This window comes from Thamnophis elegans, chromosome 13, assembly GCF_009769535.1.
Source record: "Thamnophis elegans isolate rThaEle1 chromosome 13, rThaEle1.pri, whole genome shotgun sequence".
In the NCBI taxonomy this organism is placed as follows: domain Eukaryota; kingdom Metazoa; phylum Chordata; class Lepidosauria; order Squamata; family Colubridae; genus Thamnophis; species Thamnophis elegans.
Window position 1 is genome coordinate 48,821,498 of NC_045553.1, and position 11,784 is coordinate 48,833,281.

General features: G+C 47.8%; 1 protein-coding gene across 2 annotated transcripts; it reads right to left on the reverse strand.

Annotated features, from left to right (window-relative positions):
• Positions 1 to 3,153: 3,153 nt before the first annotated feature.
• Positions 3,154 to 11,452, reverse strand: DRD2 (dopamine receptor D2). Of its 2 annotated transcripts, XM_032229802.1 has the most exons (7): positions 11,164 to 11,452; positions 8,723 to 8,832; positions 7,993 to 8,129; positions 7,301 to 7,497; positions 6,739 to 6,825; positions 4,262 to 4,592; positions 3,154 to 3,347 (listed from the first exon to the last, which is right to left on the reverse strand). In XM_032229802.1, the coding sequence occupies exons 1-7, from the start codon at positions 11,434 to 11,436 to the stop codon at positions 3,154 to 3,156; spliced, it is 1,329 nt and encodes a 442-aa protein (XP_032085693.1). In that variant the 5' UTR covers positions 11,437 to 11,452. The 2 variants fall into 2 exon arrangements, with proteins under 2 accessions (XP_032085693.1, XP_032085694.1); XM_032229803.1 differs by lacking the exon at positions 6,739 to 6,825.
• Positions 11,453 to 11,784: the final 332 nt, after the last annotated feature.

The window sequence follows — 11,784 nt, forward strand, 5'->3', positions numbered from 1 at the left end:
GCATCGCCAGCCGGCATTGTCCAGCTGAAGGCACCTGGAGAAGGCCCATCCTGTGCGATCTTATCGGTCTTAGGGAGGTATGCGGCAGAAGACGCTCTCGTAGATATCCGGGTCCTAAGCCATGTAGGGCTTTAAAGGTGATAACCAGCACCTTGAATATTAAGTATAATGGAGGAACCCATTATACGAAGAGGTTCTGAAGGTTGAAGACAACTTAAGAGAGAGAGTCATCTGAGGAAGGTCAACTACAGCTTTGATTCTGTGTTATGCGAGAAGAGTATCCTGGAAGATGGAGAAGGTTGCACCAGACCTTTCAAGTTTCTTCTTCCTTAGAGCAACTGAGATGGCCACGACTAGACTCCACTCTTACTCACCGCTCAGGTTCACAAATGAAATCCCAGGAAAAAAAACAACCCATTTCCATGACATTTTATTAATTGGCTTGTACAGTTTCTGCAGCATCTTACAAAAATACTGTGAATTTGGTAGAGGGTTACAATAACAGCACTGGCCACGGATGGGTTGACCATTCTCGCTGATGACTTGATGATGGTTTTTTTTTTTCCTAGAGGGAGAGGTTGAAAAGGTTTCCAGCAATAAGTGGTTTTCCCACCACCCCAACCAGAGCTTAATGGCCAGAAACCATGTGCAATTACTCGCTCCTAACTGACAGTTAGGATTTTTGTAGAGAAAAGGTAGGACATCTAAGGAGCATTCAAGATAGAAACATAAAGATCTATGCGGACTTTATTTGGTTTCTCTAAGAAATTGCCAGAAGAATATTTCAGGAAAGTCAAAGAAGGATGTCAATACTTTTTTAAAATTTAACAGAAGATTTGGGAGAGAGAGAGAAAAAAAAACCCCAAAATAAAATCCCTTCAACCTGGAACTATGTTAGTGAGACTTTTTCTGCCCTAAAGAGAATGAGTCTCAATTTTTTTTCCTGAAAAACTTCTTGAAGACACCAAGGCCCAGATGTTCGGCTTTAAGGGAAATACAATCTTGACAGAAGTCAGCACGCCAGACAAAAATCATGTCAGATGCAGCTTCATCAAAATAACCTTTCCAATGACTTTTTCTCCTGCGTGGCTCGACTGGCAAAGCTGCAGCACAATGGGAACACAGCAGGTGGAATCCTGAAACCTGTCAGTGTCATCACCTGCCTCACCAGGTGTGCCCACCAAACAGTGCAGATGATGGGAGCCAGATCTTTTCTGATCACCCAGGAGATGTAGGGGACATGATAACATTGGGGGCCAGGTGTCTCCATCTGCGTCACCCCTTCTATTCTTCCTTCCTGCAGATTCCCCAGGGCATCTAGGATAGTCTAGAACAGGGGTGTCAAACTCAATTTCATTGAGGGCCACATCAGGGTTGTGTTTGATCCAGGCATGAAATCCTCTAATCTTTGCTATTGGTTCGGAACCGGGAGTGCACGGGGGTGGCACTTCTGCATATGCACAGAACCTTCTGCGCATGTGCAGAGCATCCATGATGACATCTGGGTGGGTGGGTGGAGCCTCCTGCTGATGCTACAGTTGGGTTTCACCCAACAAGGGTGGCGAACCAACAGAATACCTCCTCTGGTTTGACCTCAGGGGGGCGGAGGGGACATGGCCAGGTGGGCGTGGCCAGCTCGACATCACTTGTGTCGGGGGCACCTGTGGTGGCCTGGGCAGGGCTGTGGGATCCTCCTGCAGCCCTCTGCCAGCGAAAACGGAGCTCGGGAGGGCCGCACGCATCCCTCCCAGGCTCCATTTTTGGCTGCGATGGCTTCCTCCATCACAATCAGAAGCAGTCATTCCCTGTTTCAAGGGTGGTCCGCGGGCCAGATCTAAGTGCCCCATGGAGTGGATTCGGCCCGGGGGCCGTGAGTTTGACACCCCTGGTCTAGAACACAGAGAACCATATGTGGTTTGTAAAAAAAACTCTATTGTCATCTAGTGGGTTTTTACATCCCAGATAAGGTAAGCCTAACCCACGAGAGAAAGGAACGCCCAACATTTTCATTCCTACTAATCACAGATGATTCAAACGATGGCTTGTTGTCTAATTGATCTACCTTACACTTAAAGAGCCAAGATCTCCTTCTCTTCCTGGGAAGAATTCCCTCAGAATTTCAGACAGAGAATTTCCTTCTCCATTTTTTAACTGGTTCTTTTAAGTCCATGGGGTTTTAACTTGGGGTTAACACGGATCTTCCGCATGTATGCAAACCCCATGGTCTACCTTTGAGCGAACACTTTGGCTTGGTTGAGATTTCTCCAGACGTTAATTCAGTTTTAAGTACCCCGACAAGGTCCATATCTTTCCATCCATCCTTCCTTCCCTGTCAGGTCTGATTTGTTCTCCACAAAATTCATTCCTGGAATCGGAGAAGTTGCCGTCAACCACATATGCTGGTGTACGTGAGCAGAGATGGCTTTTAGATTACAATGCATTCCATGCAAAACGAGACTGATTGGTTATCACTTTTTTTTTTTTTGGCTTGGGCTTCTGCTCAGTTAATTCTGTTGAATTGTATGTACATTGGCATCGTATAAATAAACAATTTCGCTTCTCCCCTCCGCCCTGAGATTCCATTCTCTCACAACCTCCCCCTCCCCTTTCCTTTTACGTGTCTGGCAACAATAGTGTAGTGACTACTTCTAAGCCTCGACAGCAGCTGCATGATTTGGCCTCGGCAGTTTGATGGACACCACAGTGTCCCTGAAGTCTGAAGGCAACACCCACAGAGACGATTCCTAGGAAAGCTTCTTCTTCTTCTTGAAGGAGGCATCTTCCTCCTGGTGCAAAGCGGACAAGAATGGGTGCGTCTTTGGTGAGAAATGGACCATAAGAGCAAGGCGTGAGCAAGTCATGGCCTCTCCTTCTTGGGCTCAGCTAAAATTGGCGATGACTCCCATGGAGATCTTCTTGATCCCATCCAACTGTTGGTGGTGAGACATGGATTGCTGGCTTTCTCCTTTCAGCAGAAGGTTGCATTTGAAGCAAGCGCTCCCATCCAAGTCTTCCCCAAGTTTCACGTCGCACCATGACAGCTGTGGTACCCCAGTTGTGAAAATATATTGGCATGGCACTCTCAAACTGGGTTCCCTGACACATAGCCTTAATCCGGCCAGGTGATTCAGACAACTGACCCTCAGGCAGAGATTAGCAATGAAGGATCTTCATAAAAGCTTTCCGGAACTCAATGTTGAAGGTGGTGTAAATGATGGGGTTGACTGCGCTGTTCACGTATCCGAGCCACGTAAAGGCACTGTACATGACCTGCGGGATTGTACAGTTGCAGTGCATGTTCAGGATGTGGGTGATGAAGAAAGGGAGCCAACAGATGATGAAAACACCTGCAGGAGGACCAAGAAAAGAGGCCAGGTTAGCAGTTGCAACTGGGCAGGTCTGCCATCGTAATCACTTGAGCCTGCTTCGCTTCGCTGGGATCCTGAAATAAATGCCAGGAGGGGGACTGGTGGGATGATAGGAACCAGAGGTGCCAGTGCAAAAGTCTACCAAAAAAGCGCCCAACCTTAAGACTGTTACCAAAACACTACTTTAAATACAATTGGACACTTACCAACTGGTCAAGGGGCTGGGAGAAGAGGAAAAAGCAGGGTTTATGTGGGAATAGTCAAATCCAGCTTTTCTTACGCCATAACCACTTGGCTTTAGTATACTTTTGCTACAAATGGAATCGAGGGTCTTTCTTTTTTAAGAGTCCAAGCTGGGACAAGCCTGACACAATTGTTGAATAGCAATAGCAATAGCAGTTAGACTTATATACCGCTTCATAGGGCTTTCAGCCCTCTCTAAGCGGTTTACAGAGTCAGCATATTGCCCCCAACAACAGTCCAGGTCCTCATTTTACCCACCTGGGAAGGATGGAAGGCTGAGTCAACCCTGAGCCAGTGAGATTTGAACAGCCGAACTGCAGAACTTCAGTTAGCTGAAGTAGCCTGCAGTGCTGCATTTAACCACTGCGCCACCTCGGCTCTATAATGAATGCATCTCCCTGCCCACCTCCCTGCCCCACCTTACTTGGAGACATCACAGCTACAACAGGCAACAATAGCCAATGATTTGGGACTGGACACTGGCACATCTGTTGAGCAAATATCCCACGTAACAACTAGCAATGAAGTTCGTTGTTTATGTCATGGAGTAGGAAACTCTTCCTGTCCCAGATTTCTAATATGCCAGTCTATAAATCCAGTGAAATGCCGAAGTGGTAGCTTCCACAAAGGAGGTTGGACCAAACTCTTACCAAGCACAATGGCCAGCATTTGAGTGGCTTTCTTTTCCTTCTGTTGTGAAAATTTCCTCCTGCTCATAGTTTTGAGGGAAGTCCTGGTTTTGCCATTGGGCATCGTCTGGATCTCAAAGACCTTGGCTGTTTTGGAATTGTCTATGGTATGCCCGTTCTTCTGCACGGCGAGGGGGCTGTTTTCAGGGGACGGCGGGGTTAAATTGGCACAGGGGACGGAAGCCGCTGGCTCGGCTGGTTCCATGCCACTTGGCAGAGGTGGCTGAGCATTGTTCTTTGGTGGACTGGTACTGGTGGCCATCTCCATCTCTTCCATGGGATCCATGGCCTCCTGCATAATGATCAGAAACACTGGGCTGTATAATCAAGCACCAAGCCACATCGAACAAATGCTGAGACAAGAAAAAGAAAAATATATACGGAAAATATCTCCTTCAAGTAAGCCAATGAGCTGCAAATCTCTTTTACCAAGTATCAGCCTCTGCTTTGCTGCTGCTTCGGCTGCCATTGAAATGGGGAGGGGGGGCATGGTATTTGGGATGGGAATCATTATGTGCTGGAGGAAGATTCTAGACGCTGGCCTGACCATCTCATTGCGCATGCGGAAGAAGGGAGTTTCCCGCCAAGGTTAACTGTCCAGCATTCCATTCGGGTGATGTTTTTTGAAGATATCTCCCACCTGACAGTTGGGTGAATTATAATTGGACTATGGACTGGGGTGCCAAGGGGAGGGGATTGAATTATACATGATATTCTCTACTTTTGCGCCTAATTAACCAGATTCAGCTTCGCTTCGCTACTGTTCATTTCTAATTAGTAAAAGTACACTTAATTTCAAACAAATGGAGTTGAGTGGCTTCTTTCCTGATTATTAAATGTAGTCCCACCTGACACCAAGGTGTGAAGTGGAGCGTGGTTAATAGAAAGGAACAGTGGTGGAAATGTGGCAGCACAACAGTGCCCATTCAATGGAGCCCTTGAGAGCACCAGAAGGGTGACTCCTGTTTGAATAAATGAAGCAGGGTCAAACCCTGTTGGAAGTGCCATCCTCCATGACAGCAGTGAGGGTCTGTGACTTCTGGGATTAAAAATATTAATAGCAGAACTGGAGAACTTTTGAACAATCTGAACTCTGGTTTTTCCTCCCTGTGTTTAAATAAAAATAAAATAAAACCAAATAAAAATTTGAAACTTTAGAGAAGTCAGTTTCCTCTGTGCTCATGCAGAAAAGGAGATGGAAGACAACACAATAGTCTGAGCTTTGGGGTAATCTCCATGGTAGAGGTCTTCAAACTTGGCAACTTTAAGACTTGCGGACTTCAACTCCCAGAATTCTCCAGCCAGCTGACTGGAGAACTCTGGGAGTTGAAGTCCACAAGTCTTAAAGTTGCCAAGTTTGGGGACCCCTGCTCCATAGGGTCTTTGCACGGGGGTCTCTCTCTGAGTGGAAGAAAGCCATCAAAGGACATAGGAGGGAGAAATATTAACTACCATATTTTTCAGAGTATAAGACGTACCTTTTTCCCCTCTAAAAGAGAGTGAAAATTTGGGTGCGTCTTATACACCGAACATATCCCTTTGGCCTCTGCCTCCCAGCAATTTACCTCCTTGCAGCAAACAGGAAAATGGAGCTTGCGGAGGCTGCAATGGGCTATAGCAATCCTTGCAGCCTGAAACAGCTGATCATCGGGCGGCCTTAAATTGAAATTGAAAGTGAAACAGGATGTTTGCTGTTCGCTGCAAGGAGGCAAATTGCTGGGAGCAGAGGCAGATTTTTTGTGTGCTAATCAGGCTAAACTGAAGCAGGCTGCTTGCTGTTTGCTGCAAGGAGGTAAGTCAATAACAATAAATGCCTATAGAATGTTCAAATTATTAGACTTGTTTTTAAAGATTGCTTTATTATTGTTCTAGACAACTTAACAAAACGAAGTAGCTTTTTAACATAAACGCTTGATCTGAAGAGGCCCAGTGCTGTTGTATCTTCTTTTGAATAGCAGAGAATAACATAACTTCCAGAAAGCCACATCAATTTTAACAGCATGTGTACAAGCATAGCCTGAAATGTAACACCACAAACATTGTATATCGTCTGTGCTATTTGCTGTTTGCTGCAAGGAGGCAAATTTCTGGGAGGCAGAAGCAGAATTCCCCCCCCCCTTGTTTTTCTCCCCAAAAGCTAGATGCATCTTATACTTCAGAGCGTCTTATACTCTGAAAAATATGGTATCTTCTTTGCTCTTATTGGGCTCCAGAAAGGCAAACAGATTTTGGGGAATGGGTGGGATCACCAATGATGGTTTATGGGAAGGAACTGAGGTTTGTCTCATCCAAGTTGAAGGCTTGTTACAGTTTTGCATACAAGCAGATATGCCACCTGCTCCTATTGGTGTGGTTGGTGCTTCGAGACTCATTCAAAGCCAAAGGTGCCTAACATGCAGCTTCTGTATAGATTTGGGGTCCTTGGTGTGGAGACTCACCACTTTGCCCTTGTGGACAGGGAAGCTCCCATTGCTCTTCATAAGGAGCGTGCAGAGCCTGATATCTCCCGGACGAGTGCATTTCTCCTGAAGAAGAAGAAGAAAAGGAAGGAGAAAGAGAGAAGAAGAAGAAAGGAGAAGTAGGATGGTTGGCATAAGACAGCAACTATCCAGAGTAGAACTAAGGACAAAGATCTGGAGATCAGGAGAAGGCCATGAACAAGTCTGTAGAGAAGGATACTGCAAAATCCCCATTCCCTCCCCACTCCAGGGGAAGGATACTGCAAAATCCCCATTCCCTCCCCACTCCAGGGGAAGGATACTGCAAAATCCCCATTCCCTCCCAACTCCTGGAGCCAGCCAGAGGTGGCATTTCCCGGTTTTCTGAACTACTCAAAATTTCCGCTACTGGTTCTCCTAAACCTGTCAGAACCTGCTGAATTTCACCCCTGTGTTGATTGGGGGAGGAGGCCGAGGAAAGAGGAAATCTTAGGGTGGAAGCCGTAAGTGGGGGAGTGGGGCGGAGAAGATGGAGATTGGGAGGAGGCAGCTGGGGGGTTACCTTCATTGGGGCCTGCGTCTCGGCCTCCAGGCCCACGTGGCTGGCGATGCGTTTGGTGTTGACCCGTTTCCTGCGTTTCCTCAACACCACATAGATCTGCACGTACACCAGCAGGGTGACAATGAAAGGAACGTAGAAGGAGACGATAGAAGAATACACAACAAAGGCAGGGTTGGCAATGATACACTCATTCTTCTCTGGAAGACACAAGAGAGGGCAGGAGTGTTGCCCCGGCCATTAGGAGCTACAGTCAGCCTGGGTGTCCAGAGAGCTGTGGGCGTAAGAAGGGCAAGAGAGGTGCCTTGGGAGGTGGAATGGATTTCCTCTGCACATTTCTCTTCTCACTTCAGTGAGAAAAGTGTGCAATATTCATGACAGAGACTGGAACCCCTAAAGCCATGATGGCGAACTTATGGCACATGTGCCATAGGTGGCACGCGGAGCCATATCTGCTGGCACGTGAACCATCAGCTCCAGCACACATGCGTGCACTGGCCAGCTGATTTTCGGCCTTCCAGAGGGCCGGGGAAGGCTGTTTTCATCCTGAAAGCCTTCTTGAAAGCCTCCAGAGCCTGGGAAGGGCGAAAACGGTCTCCACCAGCCACCCCAGAGGCAATACCAAGCTCAGCTTGGAGGCGAGCAGTGCATGGGGGGATCATGGTGGTGGGGAGTTGTGCACACATGTGCTATACCTGTGTTGTTCAGCCCAAACATCAGCGGGCAAGAGATGGCGAAGGAGAGGATCCACACCACGGCAATCATCCCAGTGACTCTGCGCTTGGAGCTGTAGCGGGTGTTGTACAGCATGGGCATGGCCACAGCAGTGTACCTGTGGGAAAGGATGCAACAACAACAGGGAGGGGGACATGGGGAGCACATCCCATTGTCAAGGTTCCAAAAAACACCCCCAATGCAATAAAACCTTGAGGATTGAGTTTCCTCAAAGTTCCAATTTATTAGAGATGTCCTGTGGGCACATCTGGGGAAACCCGAATCTGAAAGCTTCCAGGTGTTCCCCACCCAGTTGAAAGTTCAAGATCCTGCCCCCACACCCACAAGCCCATCCCATGGTCCAATCTTCCATTGCCACGAAGACAGATTCCTCCCATCCAGTTCTGGTCAGGTGCAGAGAGAAAGATGACCTTGACTTTCTAAGAAGAACGTTATTATGGCTACATATCGCCCAACTCCATATAATGCCCCTTCTCATTTTCCCACAGTAGAAAGTGTGGCAGGCCTGAAGTCCAAAAGAAAAGAAGATGCCTTGCAGGCATGACACTCATCTCTTGAAAACAAGCAAGAGAGAAGACCTTTTCTTCGAGATGTGGGTCCAGAAGTTGGAAAGGGCACGGAGAGAGGGGGAAAAAAGAGTGTGGGGGAAGCTGGAGGCTTGGCCTGGCAGACCCAGCGGGCATGACTCACCTGTCAATGCTGATGGCGCAGAGATTAAGAATGCTGGCTGTGCACATCATCACATCCAGGGTGACGAAGATGTCACAGTGAATGCGGCTGAAGCGCCACTCACCAACCACCTGGAGAGAGAGGAGAAAGGGAGAAAGGAGCACCATCAGGCTAAAGTTCAAAGAGGGCGAGCGTGGATCAACTGTGGGCGTGGGTGTGCATGCCCATTCCCCGTGCAAAAGTGTGGGATTCATTCTCTTTTGCTGAATCTTTTATTCTGACTTTGGCTGCAAACCTGTCAGTCATATCAGACAAACATGTTATCCGCACTGGCTGGATGAAAGAATTTCTGCTCTGCAATGCTAACAGTCACTGGGAATGAATGGGATGAGGGACCGGGACCTCCTCAGCCCCCCCAACTGCACCCAAAGCCCCCTCCCACTGGCCTGCCTTTTGCCCCTGTCTCCAGAGAGAAGTCTGGGCCATTTTGGTTCATGGGATACTTTAGAGCCGAGGTGGCGCAGTGGTTAGGGTGCAGTACTGCAGGCCACTTCAGCTGACTGTTATCTGCAGTTCAGCGGTTCAAATCTCACCGGCTCAAGGTTGACTCAGCCTTCCATCCTTCCGCGGTGGGTGAAATGAGGACCCAGACTGTGGGGGTGATATGCTGACTCTGTAAACCGCTTAGAGAGGGCTGAAAGCCCTATGAAGCAGTATATAAGTCTAACTTCTATTGCTATTGCTACTTTGACTTGTATCAGCATTTTTTTATCAGGCTCTCATAAAAACCGATTTGCAAATATGGCTTATAAACCCGGTTTTTAAAAATTCAGAAAAGCAGAATATTAATTGCTTATGGCAGTGATGAACCTGTTGCTTTCTCTCCCTGCGTGTCGCCAACAGACGCATTCCTAATGATGTAACCATACCCATGTTCAATGCAACCAAGCGGATCCCAGCATGCATTTCCCCTAGAAGGAACAACGACTGTTGAAAATGCACAGCCCTCTGTGGAAAAAGTGTGAGTGGGGTATGGATCAGTGATGGGATTCAAAAAAAAATTACTACCGGTTCTGTGAGCGTGGCTTGGTGGGCGTGGCAGGGGAAGGATACTGCAAAATCCCTATTCTCTCCCCACTCTGGGGCCAGCCTGAGGTGGCATTTGCCGGTTCTCTGAACTACCCAAAATTTCTGCTACCGGTTCTCCAGAATCTGTCAGAACCTGCTGGTCCAGAGGTATTTCACGAGAAGAGTCCTCCACTCCTCTGCTCACAATAGAATCCCTCATGCCACCAGGCCTGAAATTTTGGGCTTGGACAACCTAGAATTATGACTCCTACAATCTGACCTAAGCATAGTACACGAAATTGTCTGCTACAACATCCTACTTGTCAACAATTACTTCAGTTTCAACCTCAATAATACACAGGCAAACAATAGATACAAACTCAAGGTAAACTGTTCCAAATTCAATTGCAGAAAATACGACTTCAGCAACAGAGAGGTCAACGCCTGGAATGCTCTACCCGACTCCATTGCTACATCCTCAAAGCCCCACAGCTTCAACCTCAAACTGTCTAGCGTGGACCTCACCCCACTGCTAAGAGGTCCGTAAAGGGGGCGTGCATAAGCGCACCAGTGTTCCTACCATCCCTGTCCTACTGTCCCCATCTATCTATGCTCATTTCCTTTGTCCATGTCCATGTTTATACTTATACCTGTGATCTTATAAGAGCCAAGGTGGCGCAGTGGTTAAATGCAGCACTGCAGGCTACTGCTAGATCAGCAGGTCAGCGGTTCAAATCTCACCAGCTCAGGGTTGACTCAGCCTTCCATCCTTCCGAGGTGGGTAAAATGAGGACCCAGATTGTTGGGGGCAATATGCTGACTCTCTGTAAACCGCTTAGAGAGGCCTGATAGGCCTATGAAGCGGTATATAAGTCTACTGCTATTGCTATTGCTATCTTGTACATGCTTGACAAACAAAATCAGAACCTGCTGGATTTCACTCCTGGTATGGATGCTTTATTAGTCTCAGCAGGTGGAGGCTCCAGGAAATCTTGCCTGGGCTTGGAAGCTCAATAGGGTTAGCATTCTGAAGACTGATTACTGTCCCATGGAAATCCCAGCCTCCTTGCTAGATTGGGAAGTCCAACAAAATTAGATCGCGTATTCCTACCAAGAAAGGTCCTGTTGGTTTCCTGAATTCACCAAAGGTTCTGCTCAATTTGAGGGCACCTGACCTCTGGAGCTTTCTCTCCCAAGGAGAACTTCCATGGGTGAAGACCTGACAATTAATTGACCGCTTTCAAGAGACATTTTACTCCGCCCTTATATTTCTCTTTGTTGCCCACATTTTCCCTACAGAACTTCTTGCTTCCGAAGGAACCTTCACGGAATGCCTACAACGGGCATCTGCCAGGCCTCCAGAAGGTCTGAGGTTGCAACCGTAGCCTTCTTACCTCCATATAGACCACCCATGGCATCACCAGGGTAGCCACGAGCAGGTCAGCCACAGCGAGGCTGACAATCAGGTAGTTGGTGGTGGTCTGCAGGGCTTTCTCCTTGGACACAGCCATGCAGACCAGCACGTTGCCGAAGACGATGACAAAGATGAGGAGAGTCAGCAGCATGGCGTAGTAGTTGTAGTGGGTGGGCTTCTGCTCCAGGCTGGAGCCATTGAGAGTCCTGTTTTCATAGCTGTCGTTGTACCAGGAGATATTTGGGAAATCCATGGAGATGAAGCACCCTCGGTTTGGACACCTGCTTGAGATGAAAGAAGACATCAAGGTGTGTTTGGGTCTCTTATTCAAGACCAAGCACACCTGCCACCTTTCTCAGGGCACAAAGATTCCAGAGTATAATTATTGAGCATGTGAAGCAGAGGTGGGTTCCTACCAGTTCGCACCAGTTCGGTAGAACCGGTTCGTCAAATCTACCGGACCAGTTAGAAGAGGTTCCATCAGTGGACCCGGAAAGCAGGCCACACCTACAGAAGAGGTTCCAAAAGTTTTTGAAACCCACCACTCACAGAGAGAGAGAGAGAGAGAGAGAGAGAGAGAGAGAGAGAGAGAGACTCACAC

What these genes read in the sequence shown, in the direction of transcription:
- DRD2 (XM_032229802.1), bottom strand. Translation starts at nt 11,436, where the DNA reads ATGGATTTCCCAAATATCTCCTGGTACAACGACAGCTATGAAAACAGG. An exon ending in TGCGCCATCAGCATTGACAG is followed by an intron (nt 8,130 to 8,722) that starts GTGAGTCATGCC and finishes CCTTTCCCACAG; the next exon opens with GTACACTGCTGTGGCCATGC. An exon ending in AGACGCAGGCCCCAATGAAG is followed by an intron (nt 6,826 to 7,300) that starts GTAACCCCCCAG and finishes CTTCTTCTTCAG; the next exon opens with GAGAAATGCACTCGTCCGGG.